General features: G+C 34.1%; 1 protein-coding gene across 1 annotated transcript; it reads right to left on the bottom strand.

Annotated features, from left to right (window-relative positions):
- Positions 1–14,244: 14,244 nt before the first annotated feature.
- LOC139877629 (serine carboxypeptidase-like 16) lies at positions 14,245–18,220 on the bottom strand. The gene is made up of 14 exons (XM_071865055.1): positions 18,084–18,220; positions 17,840–17,985; positions 17,132–17,208; positions 16,824–16,946; positions 16,480–16,582; positions 15,948–15,985; positions 15,633–15,734; positions 15,462–15,548; positions 15,307–15,381; positions 15,045–15,116; positions 14,803–14,951; positions 14,606–14,719; positions 14,430–14,484; positions 14,245–14,340 (listed from the first exon to the last, which is right to left on the bottom strand). The coding sequence occupies exons 1-14, from the start codon at positions 18,218–18,220 to the stop codon at positions 14,245–14,247; spliced, it is 1,374 nt and encodes a 457-aa protein (XP_071721156.1).
- Between the last annotated feature and the right edge of the window lie 4,059 nt (positions 18,221–22,279).

Below are 22,279 nucleotides of genomic sequence, written 5' to 3'. Positions count from 1 at the left end.
TTTTCAAAAGTCTTTTACTTGATTCTCACCAATCTTTTCTAACTTGTAACCTCTGAAATATGAAAAATTTTGTTTGCCACAATTTTACACACATTATTTTACTGAGCTATCCTCTCAAATCTTTATAAAAATAAATTTATTTTGCTTGCCATTCATGCAAAATTTTGAAATCGTACCCGTTATATAAAATAAAGTAAATGATTACTTATTTTTGACAAATACATATGAAACTTTACTTTCACTCTTACAAATCAAATCTTTCATTCAAACGGATATTATACTTTGAACGGTACGTGTTGTACTTAACCCAAATTTACCAAGAACTTCGTTTCTTCTCTTACATTGTCACCATAAACAATTTCTATAAAACTTTCGTTGCTTATTATATAAAACTTTTCGTGTTATTCGTATCCAAGTCATCATAAAGGCTTTATAACCGTCGAAATCAAGAGATTCATGTGTATGTGATAAAGGCACTGACTACCACGTCATGCAAGGCCTTCGGACATCCACATAAACCATTCAAAACTATTGCGTTACCCCATGGATTTATTTCACCACACCTGTTGGAACAATGCTCTTTCTTACATAACACTAAGTCCTAACTCATTCCAAGAAACTCTCATTTAGTAATATTAACACCATCAGTATTCCGACTTTATTTTTAGTCACGACCTATTTGGCATTTTGCAAATTCAAGAAGCAATTAACTTCTCATCCTCGTGCTCTATCCTTCGTACGGCTTCGCACGTGAATATTTTGGCCCAAAGACTTGTGTCCTGATAATTACCAAAACTACATTTATGTCATTAGTTTTCATTACCTGGTAACCGGTCACCCGATGATTCAAAGATTTTCCACTCAACCTTTTTCAAATCGTAACCTCTGAAATACGAAAAGCTATGATTTTTTTAAAAATTTTACACGTTGTTTATTTGTGCGGTCCTCACAAGATTTACAGACAATGAAAGTACTAAAAACTTTTCGGTCACTTAAACGATTTATAAAATCATATATGTATAAATTTATACTTACTTATTTTGATACTAAGTTATATCTTCAAATTATTTAAAAACCGCTCCTTTACCGAGTTATTTAACTTAAGTCAAAAAGTTTTGAGCAAAATGGTACACGTTGTACCTACTTCTAAATTTACTAGGAACTTCGTTCCGTTTACGTTGTCACAACAAGCGTTCAAAGGTTTGATTTTCAACACTCCCTTGGTTGATTTTATTAAAGGTTTTCGTATTAGACTACACCATGTATGGATCACACTTTTTCTCGCCCCTGATAGGGATGAAACTTACTATTAAGATCTTTGTTAAAAAATCTTGAGCCACTTTGGATGGCGGTTTTATAAAATTTGTTAAAAAAAATCTCTGCACCCATAAAATGTTCTTTTTAAAGTTAGACATGATAAAAACGCGGGCCGATAAACCAGTTTTCCAGGGTACACTCAGTAGTCACCCCATCGTAGGACAGGCACTAGGTGAGTTCCTACTCTCAAAATTTCACGGCTAAACGCAACACCCTCGTAAACATCATCTCTATGAATCAGTATGTTGAGATACAAGAATCATTTTGGAGATTCTTTTCACTCGAAATAAACCATTCTTTAGGACCAAGAGTTCACGTATCTTCTCATCCGCTCGTCCCCTTAAGTACACAGATAAATTCAGAACGAACCACTCGAAGAGTTTACTCTCACGCCTTTCGTGCGACTTTCTTTTGGAAATATAATATAAGATACTTTGAGAACCTATGAATCTCGTTATCCCTTTTGGGAAGAGACCGCTTAAAACATCTACGACACTCAGGTGGATACTCTATATATTTCTTCCTTCATGGGTTGCAACTGTATGTTGCTCTAGTTAACGTTAACCCTAACTTCAACATGTAACTAAAAGGATGAAATTACATCGCGGAACTGTGTTTTCATTTCATCCAAGGATAGGTTCACCTGCAGTATGGTAAACTAGGTGATATCCCTCATTGTTCGTTCGGACCGTTCTGAAGACACTATAAATAATTATGGCTTGCCAGTCCGATTGATCACTTTTAGCTAAATTTCAATTCACTTATTCAAATGAAACGTTCTTAAATATCGGGTCTCTTATGCCTATGGCCTCCTTCTGAAATCAAGGGGTTAGTAAAATCCGTGGCTAACACTATCCAGACATCAAGTCGCATGGTTATGATCACCATGTTTTCCATTCTATCTGTCAGCTTTGTATTACGACATAAGCGCTCGATGTTTTAGATGAGCTTAGAAATATTCAGGATGCATTTCACGCATCCAGCTTACTGAAGGTGCCTGTAAGGCTAAACACACCATCTTTCCCTTTTGTGGATATACATTCAGATGACATACTCATGTTAATCGAAAACGAAATCAATTTGTTGATCTCTTAGGACAAGAGACTTAATTAATGGCATATACCTATTCTTACTTTCATACACCGAAATACCTTTCAGGGTAAATAACTTACTTCTGAGCCCACGAGACTCACGGAACTTTGATACGCTCCTTCTTATTCGAATACGGTACCATTGTTTGGTCACTCCTTAAAATTTCGGGACGAAATTTTCTTTAACAGGTGGGTAATGTAACGACCCTGACTTTTCCATCTTTAATTAATAATGGTTATTATTAATACTTGTGATTAAACAAATGTATGTGATTACATTTACTTGTTACCATGGTACACCATACTTGACTTTAAATGCCCGAAACGTCTTTGTGACACACGAAACTTTCACAAATAATATTTCTAGATATTATTTAGATTCATGATTAAGTTTATTAATCATTTTAATTAACTATGGTTACTAGTTAGTTACTTGGGCTTTTATTGGACTAACTTGTTAGTTACTTGAACTTGGGCCTTTATTAGTGTTAATGGACTTAAGAAGCCCACCCTACTTCCTTAATGGACTTGTTAGCCCACTCTACTTAACTAAATGGATTTGTTAGCCCATTACACATGTAAGTAGTCCATTAAGTTACAACTAGTTTGATTATTACATAAGAATCTAGTTACTAGTTTAGTTACCCCATGTTCCCATGCATACACCTTTGATTAACCACCTTTTAAGCTTTAACATACAAGAGACTAGTGGACTAAACCCTCCCCCCTTACCCTTGCAAGACCGACGGCCAAGAAGGCCTTTTGTGGAGTTTGGTTTCTTTTTTTTTTTTTTTTGACTACTTCACTCACTTGTATTCTTCACCTCTTCACACACACAAAGTTACTTGCATTTTTCTCTCTACTTTTCCTCTTACTTTTCTCTCAAAATAGTGTAAGTAACATGAACATTTTCTTCCTCATTTCTTGTCTTAAAAACCGTAGCAACACATTCATCATCATCATTCTTTTGTTTGTTGTTCTTGCTTAAATGTTTAATTACTTGTAGTTGCTAGTTGTTGTTACTTACAAGTTACAAGAATCAAACTACCTAGTTTCATTCTTCATTTATCTTGTTCATAACAAGAACATACAAGAACTAACTTTCTAGTTATGTTCTACATTTATTGTTTCAAAAGAAAGAAAGTTCATGAGTTGAAAGCATACTTGTAATTCATGTTAGTAAACTTTAAAGTTTACTTTCTTAAAGATCAAACTTTGGTTTGAATCTTTAAAGTATGAACAACCCATGAACTAGTTACTAGTTTACTTAGTTTATTTCCTTATATTATGCACTTTAAATTCATGTATGTTGGTTAAAATTGATCAAGTGTTACTAGTTAACTTTGATCTCATTTATCTCGAACAAAAGTTAACTTTAAAAGTTCAAGAACATGTAAGTAAGCTTTCTTTAATTATAACTGTGTACACTTATGTTAGATCTAGACTTTTGAGTCTTGGATCTTCAAGATCAAACTAAGAACTATGTTCTACATCTTAAGATCTTGATTAGTTAGTTTATTTTCAAGTTTGAAGTTCTACATTTCTTTTATATTTCATGTATGTGTTAAATCTAAGACTTTGATGTAACTTTGGTTCATCAAAACACTTGCAACACTTAAGTGAGTTGTGCTTCATGTCTTAGTCTCACACTTGGATTATGATGGTCAAACCTTGGTGAAAATGATGCAAACACATCAACGAGTTGTACACTTGAAGCTATATGCATCAAGGATGAGAACCATGATAAGCATCGAGCACCAAGAACCACCAGAACCTACTGACCCTACTGTTTTACTGTTTCTGTGTTTGACCCGTACGACCTGGACTACTGTAAAGATGATTTTCAGATAGCTCTTTTCTAGTATATAATTTTTCATTTAGGACTCGTCTTAATCCGAGTTACGGTTTAGGATTTATGGCCGTCCGATCGTCCCTATGTCCTTTTAACGTTGTGCTGAAAAATTCTGACCTACTCGCACTTATACAGTCGCCACGGTCAAACGAAGACGAGTTTACTTCTGGTATTTTTACCACAACTAAAGGACTCATATACGGAGCCATGGCCACTGGTCTCACCTTATTTCAGTAGGTATAGAGGCCGTGGTGCATGACCGAACTCAGCCTTTGTTTTAAACTCTTTTCACGAACGAAACTTACTTTACACATTTTGTTAAATGATGAATGATGATGACCCTTAAGACCTTATTTACATACTTTTAAACCTATTCGGACGATTTACTGACTTAGTACTATTTGACTTAGGTTGAGGACTTTCCGGACCTACGTACTTGCTTATTTCGCGACTCGACCTTACCGCTACTTTATCATTGTGAGTTATAGCATTCCCTTTTTACTTTAACTATTTTGGGAACTGAGAATACATGCGCATTTTACGTTTTACATACTAGGCACGAGTACTTAAACTTATATATGTGTGGGTTATACAACGGCATAAACATTCCCTTTAGCTCGGTAACGTTTAGTCATTGGTTTTTGAACCGGTGAACGCGAATCTTAGATATTGATCCATACAGTTTGACATCCCCACTCGGGCTAGTAGCGCTAGCATTTAACGGGTGTTTAATACTTCGTAAACATACGCACTTGCCAAGTGTACTTTCAGGGGGTATAAACGTTAAGTTAGTTACCGAGTGCCCACGGTTGAGCATATACTTAAACATACTGATTTGGATTACTGTTTTGAAACGCTCTTTGTAGCACTGAAATCTCGTGGCCTACCTTATATTACTGTTATACTTAAACTATAGCTCACCAACATTCGTGCTGACGTTTTTAAGCATGTATTTCTCAGGTGCTTAAGGTTTGCGTGCTTCCGCTGTACTAGTCATGCTTTGTAGACACCCGCTGCGCTTATTAGAGATGTCACCGCATGAAACGTTATTTTGCATTCAAACATGAAACTTCTGAAACGATATATTTGTAACGACCTATGGGTCACGTACTATTACATATGTTTACTATTCGTAGAAGCATACTTTTGGGTTGTTAAACATTTGACGTTGGTTACGACGTCACCCTTTTATTATGAATGCAAACTTGTTTTGAAATAGCATACAGTGTTTGACTTTGTAATGATCCTGTTGTTGATGATTCGTACACGATGGTTTTGTACGGGGCGTCACACCAAATCTTGCAAACCGGCAATCAAATGATCGGTTTCCCTATTTTTTTTATAAAAATCGAGTTTGAATTTCTATTTTTGTAATATATCATCAAATAATTCTATTTTAATTTTTAAAAAATATTATGTTGGTCACTAATTCTTTTCGAACACAAACTGCTGGATCAGTGATTCATTGCACGTATTCGTTGAGCCCAAAAACAACTCATAATGCTCAACAAAAACCTTTGGGACATCAGACCCTTCAACAAAATTTCCATTACCATCACATACGGACTGAATCCTACTCTTGTTCGCTATATCTTGACAACTTTATTGAAAAAACCAGATTTAAAATCTCCGACTCGAAGACATTCATTCTTCGACTTTTGTATCAAAAAACTCTCCTCATGAATCACAACTTCATTATATTCTTTCAATGCATCCCTCTCCATCTCACGTTTTTCAAGAGAGAAAGGAACCGAATCAAGCTGTTGTTGTGCTACATCCAGCTTAGCTCGAAACTCCACCTTTTTGTGAATATTACCTCTAGACCACATTAGCTTACGCATAGGCTTCTTAAGTAACCGCAAATTTTTTACTAGTCTAAATAATGCGTGACCGGTAATCTCCTGCTTCTAAGTATTACACACAGTCTGTTTAAAATCCTCATGATGAGTAACAAAGTTAGAAAACCTAATAGGTTTTGGCTTAGAGTTTCTGTCTAATGGGATTTTAATCACAACCGGGCAATAATCAGAAATCCTATAAGGACTAAAAACATCATATGCATTAGTATATTTATCGATGAAAAAATCATTACCCATTACCCGATCAATTTTCTTCAAAGTACTCAACAACACACGAGGACGTTGGTTTCAAATATCCGTCATACATAAACGATCGACACACTCCTGAAACTCTCTCATAGCAAGAGTACATGAAGAACTACCAACAGTCGATTTGTCTGAAGGAAGAGACACATTGAAATAACCCATTAATAACCAAGGCTCATTCCCAACAAAACCACTATGCATGCTCTAAGTCGTTCCATAACAATCGTCTTCTAATATGACCATTGTCCGCATACATAAACGAAACAAAGACATGCCAATCATTATTAATAGACCAAACCAAGCAATTTATCAAATGATATGTCACATTAATAATCACGAGCTGAACAATCCCCGGGTCCCAACCAATAATTATTCTCGTGTCGTGATTACACACCATTATTAAACGACCAGTTCCAAGACGGAAACATCTATGAGCAAATATTATTCATGTTATTAATAGCCACGTGAGACTCAAGAACCACACATACACACAACTTATTAGAATTAACAATATCCCGAACCTCCTTTTGTTTCAGAGTGAGGTTCAACACCTGAATATTCCATGAATGCGAAGTTATATAAATGTGACTGAACATTGTCCCAAAATGAACTGTAGTTGAGTATGAGTTTTAGTAAAGAGAGTAATTGATTTATGTAACTTTCTAGAAGGAAGATGATATATCTAACATTCAAGTATATCACCATCATTTGATGTTTTTTCTAAAAATATCTTTCAAAAAACTTTAACAAAAAAGTTGTGTAAGACATCATTTACAATGTGTTCTCGAGTTTTTTTTCAATGGAAAAGAATAGGATGGAAAGAGAAGGGGAGAAAAATGATGGAATATAATGTAATATTAAATTTGTTAGGTATATTCTTGAGTTGAGTTGAATAGAATGGAAAAGAAAATGTAATTAGAATATATGATTTTACAATTCTCCTTTTTAATGAATGCAAATTAGGTGAAAACTGAATTGTAAATATCAAATTAAGTCAAGATTAAAAAAAATGGTATTTCGATGCATACAAAACCTCTTTACTAATTAAGTCATGTATCATAATATGTTTACTTTTAATCCTAAGACAAGAATTAACAATCAAATATAATACAGTATTTTACTTATTGTATATGCAAGTTCTTTTGAGACTTTGGTGATACGTATATTATATACAAGCTTTAAGACGATAGATTTTGACATATAAACGTTAACATATAAGCTGTGACGAGCTCCGCTACAATTTTGTGTCATTGAGTATGGTCGTAGTTATGTAGAAGACGGCTTATTAGAGAAATAAAAATAATATGAGTAATAGGGTTATAGGTATAATGATCCTTATATCTATATGAGATTTGTTTTCCACTCCAATCATCTCAAAATTGAGGTGATTGTGATCTATGTAAAAAGCCCATATATTCTTCTTCCAAATTCACTCCTCTCCGGTCCTTTCTTTACTAAAAAAAACTCGAGAATGATTGATTAGTACTTTATCCATCCTAATCCTTTCCTTTCCGCTTAGAAAAAAACTCAAGAATGCAGCCTTAAGGAAGGGTAGTATAGAAAATTTATGTGGATCTATCAAAACTTATGTTAGATATATTATTTTTCTTTTTAGGGTCTTTTTTTTTTAACGACGATTTTTTTTGGCATCATTAGATCATTTATTTCAACGACCCTCATCATTTGAACGTATCACACACGTTCGGGCGGAAACTCGAACCCGATCGACGGTACCCGAGAACACATCCATTCGGGCAGTGTTCCTGGGTAGAGGTCCGTGAACGAATCCGGTAAAACCTCCCTATAGGGTCAATATTATACCACCATTATTGGTGTTCAATTGTTTTAAAGAAAATTATGTCATCCCTAAGGATCGAACCCATGACATCTCCCTATCCCATGACACAAAGTACATGGGGTGAACTGTTGGGCTATGCCCGCAAGTTCCTTTTTAGAATCCTTGTATGATTAATTCTAGCCTAATCAATCCTTAATCTGGCTCAGTTAACTGCTAGATTATTCTCCCGACCTAAATCGTTTGACTTTTGCTAGAGTCGAACTTAGGTGATTTTGGTTTGATTTATAACAATTCTAATGGACGTTATAGAAGAACTCATGTATTGATGCACTTGTTTCAATAGAAGAGTAGTTTATAATGTGTATGTATTGATCTAAACAAAGTTAAGTGGGTGGTTAACGTGCTCTTCTGCACGAAAACCACGAACTATGTAATCGCACAATACACACAATGTTAAAATTAAAATAAATCAAAAATTAACCAAGGCTCAGGAATAGAACATATAGGTTCTTTACACCATAAACACACGCACCAACAATCCGAGTAAGCTTGGCTTTGTGTTACACATGCAACTATATTTATTTACAGTTTAAAAACAGAAGATTTTTAAAAAACCAAAATTCTGGAACGGACCAAATAGTGGTCCGGAACCAAAGTCGAACTATAAATTTGGGCCTGTAGGCCCAATCCGAAGCCAACATTCTATCCATCCCATTTTCTTTAAATGATGCATGTATAAGGGAAATTGATGAAAATATACTTTTTTTAAGGCTTCAAATAAAATACACTTTTTTTAAAAAAATTGCCTTTTTACACCATTCGGTAGACGAGATTTCTGTCTACCACCTTTATCTGTCGTCTACTACCATTTTTACAAAGTAGTAGACAGTAACAACAAGGTAGTAGACAGTGAGAACAAAGCAGTAGATAGCCAATTACAAGGTAGCTGATCGTCTACTGCCTTGTTGTTACTGTCTACTACCTTGTTAGAAATCGGGTATGAATTGGCTGCCGGATTCGTTCTTGAATCGTGTATTCACTTTCTCTATAAAGTATTTCGACCCTACGATTGCCTCGGTTGCACGAAATCTTTACAGAGATAAGACAAGAACGCAATCAGTGTTTTTGGCAATGAAATCACTGATCAAATTGTTAGAGAATATGTGTGTATTTTCTGTTTGTTGATGAAAGCAAAGTCCTCTATATATAAGAGGTGAAAAGGTGCGACGGAAGAATGTAACCCTTCAATGCAAATATGCAACCTTTCAACTAAAAGATGCAACTCTTTGTTTACACATTTTAGAAAATGATATCACTCTTCATGAAATGATGTAACCATTCATGGTTACCTTTCATCAAAAGATGTAATTTACAAGACCTTATTAAATCAACTCGAACGAGCGTGCACTCCGCACTCTCCAAACTCGTCATTGAGCTTAATTCGATAATCCTTTGCTTTCTAGTAAATCCCAATTAACTAAAATGATTGTTGATAACACTAAAATCACCAACAAATCCCCCCATTTTAGTGTAATCCTTGATTTACTAAAATAATTAAACAAACAGAACAAACCAATGCATAAATGAAAATGTTTCAGAAATTGAATTTTCACTTAGTATAATATTTACGAGAATTCGAGTATCAGGGTGTTTCAGAAATTGAACCCTTCCACTCATATGAAGACTATAAAATATTATACACATCAGTTTCTTACATATCCCTAAGACAATCTTGACACTATTACAAGCCATGTGTCCCAATCCTTCAGTGAACATATTGGCAACTAAGTCCAAAGCTCCATTGAAGCAGCAAAATTTCATGTTCACATAGGTAGCTCTTTTAGTCTTGCACCCGCATTTGCAATTTTTCAAAAGAACTATTAAGAAGTTAAACTTCAACCTAACTTCACTTACGGGTCTAAACACATACTTTGGGATCAGTATATTTATGTGTTTCAATCTTCAGAAAGTAAGCTTACCTCATTGAATTCAGCTCCTAGCGTTGTACTAGAAGGGAATTGGGCGTCTCACTTTAGAAGATTTAATGGACTTCAATCCCACATCATTAGCCAACTTTCGCGCGCTTCCGGCTAATGCTTTTGTCAAGTGATTTAGTCAAACTTTGTTGTAATCCAACAAAATCCACATACATCACTTCATTCGTGATTAACCTCACGAAACATAATTTGTCTAAGGCATAAGTGTCTAGACTTTTCCTTGTACATTTAACTATATGCCTTAGTCATAGGACATCCCATACCTAGGGATCTAATTGGACTTTACTCTCATTCACTTCGACTTCAATCAATTTTCTTTAGTAATCCTTTGATCCAAGGACTTACCAAATTCTTATTATATCATAAGATACGCGTGAGTACTTAAATCAATTGATTGATTAGTCCGTGTATACGCCCACTTTCCACAAGTAATCAGTGTAAACATATAATTTATACACCCTGGATAATGTATCCCTGTTATCCTTGTGTACACAATTATTACCATTACATTAGATGGTAAGATTATTATTATAAACATACCTTAGTCAATCCACTTATAGAACCAAGAAGTAATGACGACAAGTTTATAATGTCAATAATCTCAACATCATTCTTTTGATCCAAGATACCACATCTATACCAATTGTAAAATCAACAACTTGTAGATGTATCATCTTAATGATCAATAGTAAACTCAATATATTTTAAATATGCTACAAGGTTTCTCATTGTGAATTAAACCATAAACCATGGTTGGCTTTAAAGTATTAAAATACTTAAACTACATCACAATGCATTATTCTAGACCATTCTTAATCCCTCCAACACCATGCTATATTGGTCACTTAATGTAATCACATACATCATCCCGCCAATTTTCAAAGCATACCGGTAATTGAAAACAATTAAGCAACATCTAATCTTCATTCCATATTAAAACATATTCCTTTTACTAACTAAGACCAACTTGATAGATCATCAAATAGTTTGTGGACATACCTCACCAATAATAAAAATTTCATGGTCATTTCATTTAGTAACAAACAGACATTTCATAACCATACAAGATTGTTTTGTGACTTTTCAAATGATCACAATTATCAACAATCCATGAGGGGTTTCCATGTCAATCATCCAAAGAAAATATTACAACCTTCTTTTTATTGACACTCTATGTATCCGTACATGATGCACGTATATATACATATACATATACTACCTCCACAACTAATGGTCACAATGGTCCGAGTAATTATATCTCATATATTTACGTTTTAGTATAATATGAATTTTAGAATATTCATCAAGAAAGTGACTTGTGTTTACAATCCCGATATATAAATGCTACATTTGCAAAGTCTGTGATGTATCATGCAAATATGTGACCGACACTAAGTTGTGTCAATTCAATAAGTGCGAATTTTTCCCGTTAACCGCTCTAACGTATCAACGGTTAATTGCACCATTCATTAATTGCCTGTCTATAGATGTGGATATTAATCTTGTAATAATCATTCTAACGAATGCAACAGAATAACTAGAGGTCCCATTAACAAGTCTTTGTTTCTAATTAATCTCAACAATAATGATAAGGAATAAATCCCATCAAAATTGTTAATACAGAAACCACATGAAGTCTCAGGTATTTGAATTAATTGTACGAAGTTAATTCATTCAAGGGTCAGACAATCTTAAATATGCGTGATTCCAAAGATTAAATGATTTTAAGAATTAATTTCATAAAACCATTTCGTTAAAAATTAATCCTTTTAACACACCCTTGAATATTTGGTATTAGTTTGAAAACCTTTCAAACATAGACTGGCTTCATTTCGAGGGAAAGCAAATTAATTCTACCCATAATATTTGTCATACCATAAACATAAATTTCTGTTTACCGTGCATGAAATTACAACCAAAATTTGTATGGTGACCAAACACCACCATATAAAGTACTTTATCATGGCATCTTGTTAATTCGTTCGTGTAAGTTTCATGCTTGCATTCAATTTATGTTAAACATGGCATAAAAGTGAAGAAGATAGATAGAAAATGCGTACTCGGTATCGTTGGTTATTCCATCATACAAGTTATTCTTGAAACATATGCTTCCAATACACATCTCCTGGATCTCCAACCAATTTGCAACCCAAATAATCATCGAACAATGGAATGTCAAAATTTTCATTCAATCTGAATGATTACTTGGTAACCGCATCATGCAAACATCCTAAAACACCATATGTTGTTCTTAAAATTAATATCCCACATCTCACACGTATGATACACCCAACAGATTTATCACACAAAAGTCCATATCAAATCCCATATGTCTTATACGATTCATAGAAACAAAATTATCACAAAATTACTTTATAGATTTGTTAGAAATCGGGTATGAATTGACTGCCGGATTCGTTCTTGAATCGTGTATTCACTTTCTCTATAAAGTATTTCGACCCTACGATTGCCTCGGTTGCACGAAATCTTTACAGGGATAAGACAAGAACGCAATCAGTGTTTTTGGCAATGAAATCACTGATCAAATTGTTAGAGAATATGTGTGTATTTTCTGTTTGTTGATGAAAACAAAGTCCTCTATATATAAGAGGTGAAAAGGTGCGACGAAAGAATGTAACCCTTCAATGCAAATATGCAACCTTTCAACTAAAAGATGCAACTCTTCGTTTACACCTTTTAGATAATGATATCACTCTTCATGAAATGATGTAACCATTCATGGTTACCTTTCATCAAAAGATGTAATTTACAAGACCTTATTAAATCAACTCGAACGAGCGTGCACTCCGCACTCTCCAAACTCGTCATTGAGCTTAATTCGATAATCTTTTGCTTTCTAGTAAATCCCAATTAACTAAAATGATTGTTGATAACACTAAAATCACCAACATACCTTGTTGTAGGAGTCGACTGATATGTATTATTGGTGTCGACACCTACAACAAGGTAGTAGACAATAACAACAAGGCAGTAGACGGTCAGCTACCTTGTAATTGGCTGTCTACTGTTTTGTTCTCACTGTCTACTACCTTGTTGTTACTGTCTACTACTTTGTAAAAATGGTAGTAGACGACAGATAAATGTGGTAGACAGAAATTCCGTCTACTGAATGGTGTAAAAAGACAATTTTTTTTTTTAAAATATATTTTGTTTGAAGCCTTAAAAAAAAGTGTATTTTGAACAATTTTCCCTATGTATAATTATGATGAACAGGTTCAGTAACAGAGATAAATATCTGAAGTGTTGGTTAATGGTTACAAGATAAAAGTGTTTTTGTAAAAGTGTGTATTACGAGGGAAGGGGTAAAGGTAGCTGTAGAATGAACGGCTCAGTTGTTTAAGTGGGGAAATGATGTATTTACAAGGGTACTCCCAACCGTCCGCCCACAAGCCCACCCACAAGTCCGCCCAAGAGGACACCAATGGTAGCAAGGTATCCTCCCTTCCGCCCAGGTAGTCTGCCCTTTCTCTCGTGCTTTCTTGTAAGATTTGTGGACGGATCAAGTTGTTTTCTTCACTTGTATATGGTGTTCCAAAATTTGTACATAAATAATTAATTAATATAGCGGGTTTCAATTTATTTGAGTAGTCCTGGGAAGAAAGTGCTTATGTGGGAGCTAGCCTTGAAGGACTAAGCTAACACCATTAGGAGCTCTCTAATTCCATGCATCATTTCCATACATTGGTGTAAATCAACAACTCATATCATATTTGTGTTTTACCAGTAGTGTCATAGTAGGTTTTGATCGAATAATAACATTATAAATACAAAAATATGGTATTGTATAGGTTTATTTCTATTTTTATATGTTTTACTCGAAGTCAATTTTTAGGTAGAAATATATAATAGCTCTCAATTGGGTATGTCTAATTTAAAGTTGTAAATCTTATTTTGTTGTACCATAATTATCAAAAAAAAAAAAAAAAAAAAAAAAAAAAAAAAAAAAAAAAGATTACCAAATCATAAAGTCATTGATAACATTGCTACATGACGTCTTTTATTTCACAACAATAATTTAATAAAATCATTAAGAGCATTGCTAACAAAGATGAATTTAGTAAACTTAGGAATCACTTAAATAAATACGAGAATCGAGCCACCCATTCACCATGGCAAAAGCTTCTTTAGGCTTGTTCAACGCCACAGCATGACCCGCACCCTGCATAACGCATAAACGACTCAGTTCCTATTCCGAGTTCTTGTCTACTAATCTTTTAACATTCCAAAGTTTCATGTTTAATTTCATACCTTGATTGTTACATATGTTAGCGAGTACTCATTCTTTTTATATCCGGTCTTATATCTGCAAAAATAGTACTCCATAATCAGTTTGATTAGTTTTCAATGAAGCTTTTGCATACTACTAAATAACATGGTTTATTAAAAAGAAAATATGGTAATTGTAAGGTCAAATACCAACTCACCCAGCGACTTGAGTATCAACAAACCATGGACTCCATGGACTTACAACCGAAAGATTGAGCGATTTTATCCATTTCTCTGTTCCCACGTATGGGAATGTTAGATCATGATCACCGCTGCAATTATATTTTAAAAAATCAAGAGAGTTTTAATTTTAAAAATAAAGCTCATATATATGTTCTTTAGATATCAATCGTACCTTATGATTAGCACTTCGGATTTTCTGTTAACAAGTTCCTGATGGTAGGAAACAACACTGAAGACGTCATATGAGTAAGCTAATGAGTCATTTTTTCCTAATGTCCAATGTATCGTTTCGTTGGTTTTTTCCCACAAGCCAATCGTACCCTGCACAAGAAGAAAACGACATTTTAAACTATATGCGTTGAAGTAAATAAAGTTATAAGTTGTAATTGTGTCGTCACAAAGTAAACAACGAACCTCGCGAACATGTAGAGCTTTCTGGACATCTTTATCATTTGCCCACGCATCTAAAACTACCTTGGTAGCAGCCTAAAAATATAAATTGTAAATGTCATATTTTCCGAGTATCCTCATTACCAAACTAACTTAAAAAAAAAAAAAAAAAAAAAAAAAAAAAAAAAAAAAAAACAGAACAGGTAAAAGCAATAAAAAAGATTTAAATAAAAACTATATTGGGTAAAAAAACAGAACAGAAAAAAATTTCTGATAGAAAAATTACAGAGCAATCTGGGGCCGGATTTAAATCGTCACACACAGGCTCCAATACATCCGAGAAGTTGATATCGCTTAAGCACTGAAATAGGGAATTCGGATTAGAGTAGCAATATATAAAAATCTGCATATCAGATCAAAGTTATTAAGGCAGAGGCTTACATCATCCATCCTCTTAAGATTATCCGAACATAGGGTGTTGCTTGGATTGACGTATACATAGTTGCCGTCACATGTAGCTTTTATTGACTGAAATACAACAAACAAAAAAATTTCATGACACAAGAAATTCACTATGTTTGTCATAATATTATGATGATATTCTTTTGTTACCTCATATATTTCGTCTGATATAAGTGCTACCCGGTGAGAAAACTCTACTCTTGAATTGAAGTCGATAAATTTATCCGTGAGAGGGCTTACAATTAGGCATCCCTGTAAAATAGAAAAATGATAGTTATATTTGTATTCTATAAATAAATTCTTAGCTGATTAAATGTTTCTGTCATTTTGTCATTTAAACTGCAATCCAAAGGAGTAAGTTTGTAGTAAACTAATTACAAATTAAATGAGATGTGAATGTAGTAAGCAATTAATACTTATCAATGGTAAAATTGTTTTATAAAGCTTACAGAGTTAGATATATACTTTGATATTCAGTTGGGGCTGATTTCCTTGTTCATTACCTGCATATAAATCAGGAAATATTACGTAGTGCGACTAATAGAATTCTGATGTGAATAAATCGACTTTCATGGTCCTTATAGCGATTTCATTGAATCATCAATTAAACCTAAATTAGATTTACGGCTACATTTGTATACGAAACATCTTTCTTTTTCTTTTCTTTTCTTTTTTTTTTTTTTTTTTTTTTTAATTTACACTGAGTATGCCAACTACATCTATAACAAGTAAAATGGACAAGTTTCCTGTTCAACTATCCGGAGAAAAGGAGTATTTTTTTTTCCGGTCAAACCGGAATTATCCCATTTCAGACCCTTTTCTATAGTCATTCAAGATATGCTGCTACTGAGGTTATGCTGCTACTAAGGTTTGAATCTGACACTTCTTGTAAGGAAATCAGGTGCCAATAACTAGGTTATATGAGGATAGTTACCTAAAGCCTAACATACCATCATTGCGTTAAACTTCGCATATTTGTATCGCAAGATTAGCTTACCTTTGTATACTTCGAAAGTAACAACCGGTACAAGAATGCCCATGTATGAAATCCCAGATATGTACAAAGGATTTTTGAGAAACCTGGGGTGCTCCACAAACCACTGCATTATTTACATAAACCCATCACATAAAACTTAAAAAATTGTTCAAATAAAATCAAAAAAGATTTTGCTAACGACGCCCGTAATGGCCGTCGTTAACATGCATTAAAGTATTGTAAATTCAATAACCACAAGTAACCTCCATGTACAAGCATTTATGCATTATAACAGCAGCCCTTAAAGTTGTCGTCAGCAAAAACCTAAAATTAATCTAATGTGTTAAATACAACCAAAATCTCACCTTTCTTAGAAACTCATAACTTTGTATAGCTAACAGAGAATCACTACTCTGTGATGCTTCAAAGGTTTTAGCATATGAAAATCCTACACCAGCTGGTAGATCCAGGAATATAACATTTGCTTCCTACAAAATTCAAACATTCTTTGTCGGTACATATCTTATTGATGTTTGGTTTAGCAATTTGTTACGTTGTATACGACTACACAATTCGACTAAAAGTGTTTATTTATTTAAAGAAACTTGACTTTAAAGGCACGAGTTAACTTGATAAATAAATATATATATTATCTTATAAAATGAGTGTCAACCTTTGTCCATGAATACGGATTCAGTTGCAAAGTAACGTTTTTCTTCAATGAATTGTCGACATGAAAACTCAGTGGACCTGCATCAACATAAAGATTTATTGATATAATCATCATCAAATAGAACCTAAAGGGATGAGGTTTTCGATGGCGCGATCTGAGTAACTTTAATTACTCGGGTTATCTCGTAAACGTTCTAGTAACTTTAATTACTCGGATTATCTCGTAACTGTGTTTTTCAGGGGCAATTCGTGACATCATTAGTTCGGAAATATTTTTAACAAAGTAATTTCAAATTGTATACCACACCACTAAATACGACTATAAAACTACATGACATGATATATTTTAATGATTTGTAGTTTGTTTTGGTAAAGAGCCATAAAAAAGTTCTTCAACTACAATTAGCATAAATTTTTTTGTGACCAATTGAATTTTAATCCTAGATTCGCCACTATTTTTTTTCAACTTTATCTATCGGTCAGGTTTTAACATGAGACTGGGCCAATAGGATGGTTATCTTTTATCATCAAATATCAAATACATGGGTTACAATAACTATTTCACTCATTGTTTATAAATGTCACATCTATGAGTATATTTACCCAAACAAAAATTATAATAATTTTGAAATCTTTTGAGGGTCATCTGCCACTGAAATTATAATTATAACAAAAATTAAAAACACATTAAAATCTTAATAATATTTACCTATTTGATAGAGCAGAGGAAAGAGTCCAGAAGTGCCTGGACCTCCGGTAAGATAAAGAAGAAGAGGATCTTGAGATGGGTTTCTTTGAGACTCAATAAAATAATAAAAAAATTGCACATCTTCGTTTTCCCCCACTCCAACATACCTTTTAAAAATTAAAACAAATAAGCATAAACAAGTTTTTATCATATAATTTTATTTATTTTAAAGAATTATATTAAAAGAAAGTAAAACTTAACATACCCAGTTTCAAAAGTGAAAGGAAGATCACCACGGAAGCCAGGAAGCTTTTTTACAATTGATTTGGAGTTTGAAAACTGTGTGAAACATACAAAAAATATGAATATAGAAAGTTGTAGTGATATGTATCTTGACTCCATTTTCTAGTTTTTATTTCTTTTCTATTTCTAGTAATAACAACTCAAGTTCCGGCCTTGAAGCTTGCATTCTGAGTTCTTTATAAGTACTTAATTTAACTTGTATTATTATCTGTAAAACATAATGGTTTAAATTTAAATATAATATAACTATAACTATTGCATGTTGGGTGTGAACTAATATTCAATTAATAGCATGCAACTAGGCAATTTAAAATAAGATGAAAATCAGTAGTGGTATGGATCTTGATTATATACTTTATTTTTTAATCCTAGTAATCAAAACTCATGTTTCAACGTTGAAAGTAGAGCATTCTAGTCGTTTGTACAATTTATAAAATATTACCACTTGCACCGATTCTCCTTTTTTTTTAAACGGCCATTTTAGAATAATTGACGGAATAGAAACCACCAACTCGTTCATATTTAACACACTCACGTTTCAGAGAAAACCAACTCGTCCCGTTAGGCAACCGAAATCGGTGAGAACCCCCGAGTAGATTTGAACCCGGATATAATATTCTTAAAGTGTTAGGAATTCGCGGACCCCAAACAAGACAATCAAACAAGACAAGTGATTGATCACAATCACTAACCCACGAACGACAAACGAATTAGCTAGAGCATAAAACGATAAAAATAAATGTAAATGACACAAGAAATTTAACGTGGTTATATCGCAAATTCAAACACGGAAAAGAGTTTAGTCCACGGACGCAAACCAGAGAATTTTTTTCGTGTCCCCCAAGTTATACTTGTCCACCAAGTTCGACTTGCCCACCAAGTTGTTCAACTTTGTTTCTAATTTAAACAAGACTCGGTCTCTAAGTTTAATCTTCAAACAGAACAATCTCCCACTTGAGAATTAAACAAACCCTACACCGATCACCTGTCTTGACTTCATTTAACTTTCACATCTATACCGTCAAGAAAGCTTCTTGGGACACACACATTCCAACCCATCAAACTGATCAAGCTAGCAGCTTTCGATAAAGATCACTTCAACTACACTCGCTAAAACGTAATCAGCCTCGACTGTCAATTATGTCAAACACCCATAACAACTCCCGATTGGCTGGCCATGAATCCTTTTGATACTGCTGGATAAACTATCCGGGACACGCCGCACTTCTCCACCGCTTACCCGTCTATGGGAAAAAAGTCATTCGACACAAAAAAAAAAAAAACCGCTGAGTAATAATCCAATCTTTAGGTACTATCTTGCGTCATCTCGATTTCTACACCATCATTGAAGTGTGTGAGACTTTGTTGAGTCTCCTACATAATTGAGGATTTAATTATGAAAAAATATGATTATAAACAGTAGGTGTAATTAATGTGCAGGCCAGCATAAGTATACTTATTTATTTCTATGTTTAACAGCAATGAATGTTGTATCTGAGTGAGTTGGTGTGCCGCCTTTACTATCAGCACAAGATAGGTATAGATTCAAGAGTTCTTCACGACCAGCATAGGATGTATGCAGAACCAACAAGAAGATCTTATGAAGAACTAGCATGAGAAGAACCAGTAGAGTCTGGAGCAACACACAACACTTCGACAATTTATGCTCCATTACAAGGATAATCGTTTCATCTGTTGTCTACATTAAAGGGTACTATTCAACTAACATTGAAGACGAAGTTGAACCGAAAAGCACGTGCATCGACGGCTGACAAAGTGATCTTACAAGACAACAATGGAATGCATAAGTTTAACTCATGCGTAGTTCATGGTTAATACTTTGTCAACGCTTAGGGAATCCAACATTTCATTTGTTTATTCAAATAGGAAGTTCAATGGGGTGTTCCTGCAAATAGCTACCTAAGAGGAAATGGAGTCACGTGCTTCCTGACATAGTTGTCGGCTGAGTACAAATATCCTTTGTACCAGTGGACAATAGATCTATTATACGGTTATTAAGGCTTCTATAAATAGTTGAATTCACTATTGTATAAATTAGTGGTGTGGGTATTAAATCGATAGAGTACAAACCTTGTAAAAGCTTCATTCGTTTGAAAGCTATCTAGGTGTAATCTGTATTAACGGGTTATCTATTTAGCTAAAGGATAACTGTGATTCTTTGAGATTATTTCAATATAAGAATAACGTTGAAAATTACTTATGACTCTGATTTAAATGATTGTTAATTATATACCTAAACTATTAAATAATCTTAATTAACAAAAAACAATTGTATTCACCCCCTTACAAACTTTCGGTTGTTAATAAGATGAATATGAAACTTGGAGAGATAGATTCGTGTTTAACCTTGAGTCAATTGACCCACTCATGCTGACATTGAAAATAATGACCCATATGTTCCCATATCCACCATTGATGCTAGACGTGTAAGTGCAGACTCTCCATCTGTTAAAGTAGATAGGTCATTCTTCCTCCATCAAGATGGTATGATGAAAACAAGCGTCGTGTTGGACTTGAGCCAAAAATTAAAACTATGATAGCTATAACTCTACCTAATCATGTGTTTAAAATGACTAAAAGAAAACTAACTGCAAAAGCTATCCTAGACTATCTTGACATCACTTATGATGGGAAAGATGAGGTGAGGCAAAATAAAATCATTGCCTTGAAAAGGGAATATAAGCTCTTCTTCACTTACAAGAATGAGACCTTGAAACAAACCTTTATCAAATTTAATTCTCTGATAACTGACATGAACTGCTTGAAAGTCACTTACACCGACTTTCAGCAGGTCTACAATTTCATTGACTCAATGTCTGCCAAGTGGAAACTTGTCACTGACCCTCTTAGGACAACCCAGACTTTAAGAAATTTTGACATTTCCTCTCTGTATGGCACTCTTTAGAACTATGTGAGGGAAGAAGCAAAACTTGATTTGAACCTAAAAGAAAATTTTAAATCTACCCCAATCACCTCAAAATCTTCTAATTTGGAAGATGCTGCTCTTATTGTTGCTGCCAAAAAGAAGGCACAGAAAGCCTTACTAGTTCATAAGTTGTTGGCAGAAGAAGAGGCTGCAGAGGATGATGAAGTGAGTTTGAATGAGTTGGAGGAAAGCAGTGATGGTGATGATGTGGAAGGGTTTGCTGTGGGTATGGCATACATAATCACCAATTAGCCCAGTTCTAGGTATTCAAGCAAGTAAGTAGTTGGCCCCAAATATGAATGTTATAATTGTGGAAATGTAGAACACTTTGCATCTGAGTGCATGTCCAGAAAACCTTCCACACATGCCAACTCATTTTCAAAAGCTGATAAGTACAAGAACAAGTACAAAGCTATGAAGGCCCAGCTGAAGGAGAACTTAAAGGATGAAAAGAAGGATAAGAAACTAGAGAAGGTTTTAGTTGCAGAAAATCATGGTTGAGATGAAACCAATCATCATCTTCATCTTCAGACAGTGAAAGTGATGAGAAATGCACTGGTTATTCATTTGGAAGAAATTTGTGTTTAATGGCCAAAGAAATTGATGAGAAAGTTGATGAGGAAGATAGTGGTAGTACATTTCTAGTTGATATGAGGAAGCAGACCAAAGAAGGGATTCACCTCAATGAAAATCTGAAATGCTGTATAAGGTTGAAAATTTTCGAACTTATAGCGATGATGAAAAGGCTGAAATGTTTGACTGTCTGTGAACTAATCTCTGTAGAGGCAGAAACGTGAAGAAGTTTTTAAAACAGAAATCAAATCTTTAAATGAAAAAAATTAAAAGCAAAACTGATGAAGTTAAAACCTTAACTGGTGAAATTTCAAAACTTGAAAATCAAAATTATGCTTTCAATCTCTTCACTCAGAAGCAACCGAAGTCAAAAACTAGCTTTTTGTACATCTACTCGACGTTCTACTACATGTGTCAATGAGTAAGGGCCTGCCCAAGTAGAAGCTTTCTTTACTAGTGATTATGATGTTGTTACTGCTCATGCAGAAGTTGTATTCATGGACCCTATTCTTGAAACTGATCCTGAAGATGTCTTGCCAAATACGTTTGCCAAGATATGTAAGGGTAAAAGGTCTTGACAAATAAATTTGTCAGATCTACAGAGACCCTACCACCGTCCATGAAAGAAACTTGGAGAA

This window comes from Rutidosis leptorrhynchoides, chromosome 11 (assembly GCF_046630445.1).
Source record: "Rutidosis leptorrhynchoides isolate AG116_Rl617_1_P2 chromosome 11, CSIRO_AGI_Rlap_v1, whole genome shotgun sequence".
Lineage (NCBI taxonomy): Eukaryota > Viridiplantae > Streptophyta > Magnoliopsida > Asterales > Asteraceae > Rutidosis > Rutidosis leptorrhynchoides.
The sequence above is the reverse complement of the archived record's forward strand: the minus strand, read 5'-3'. Positions and strand labels throughout refer to the sequence as shown.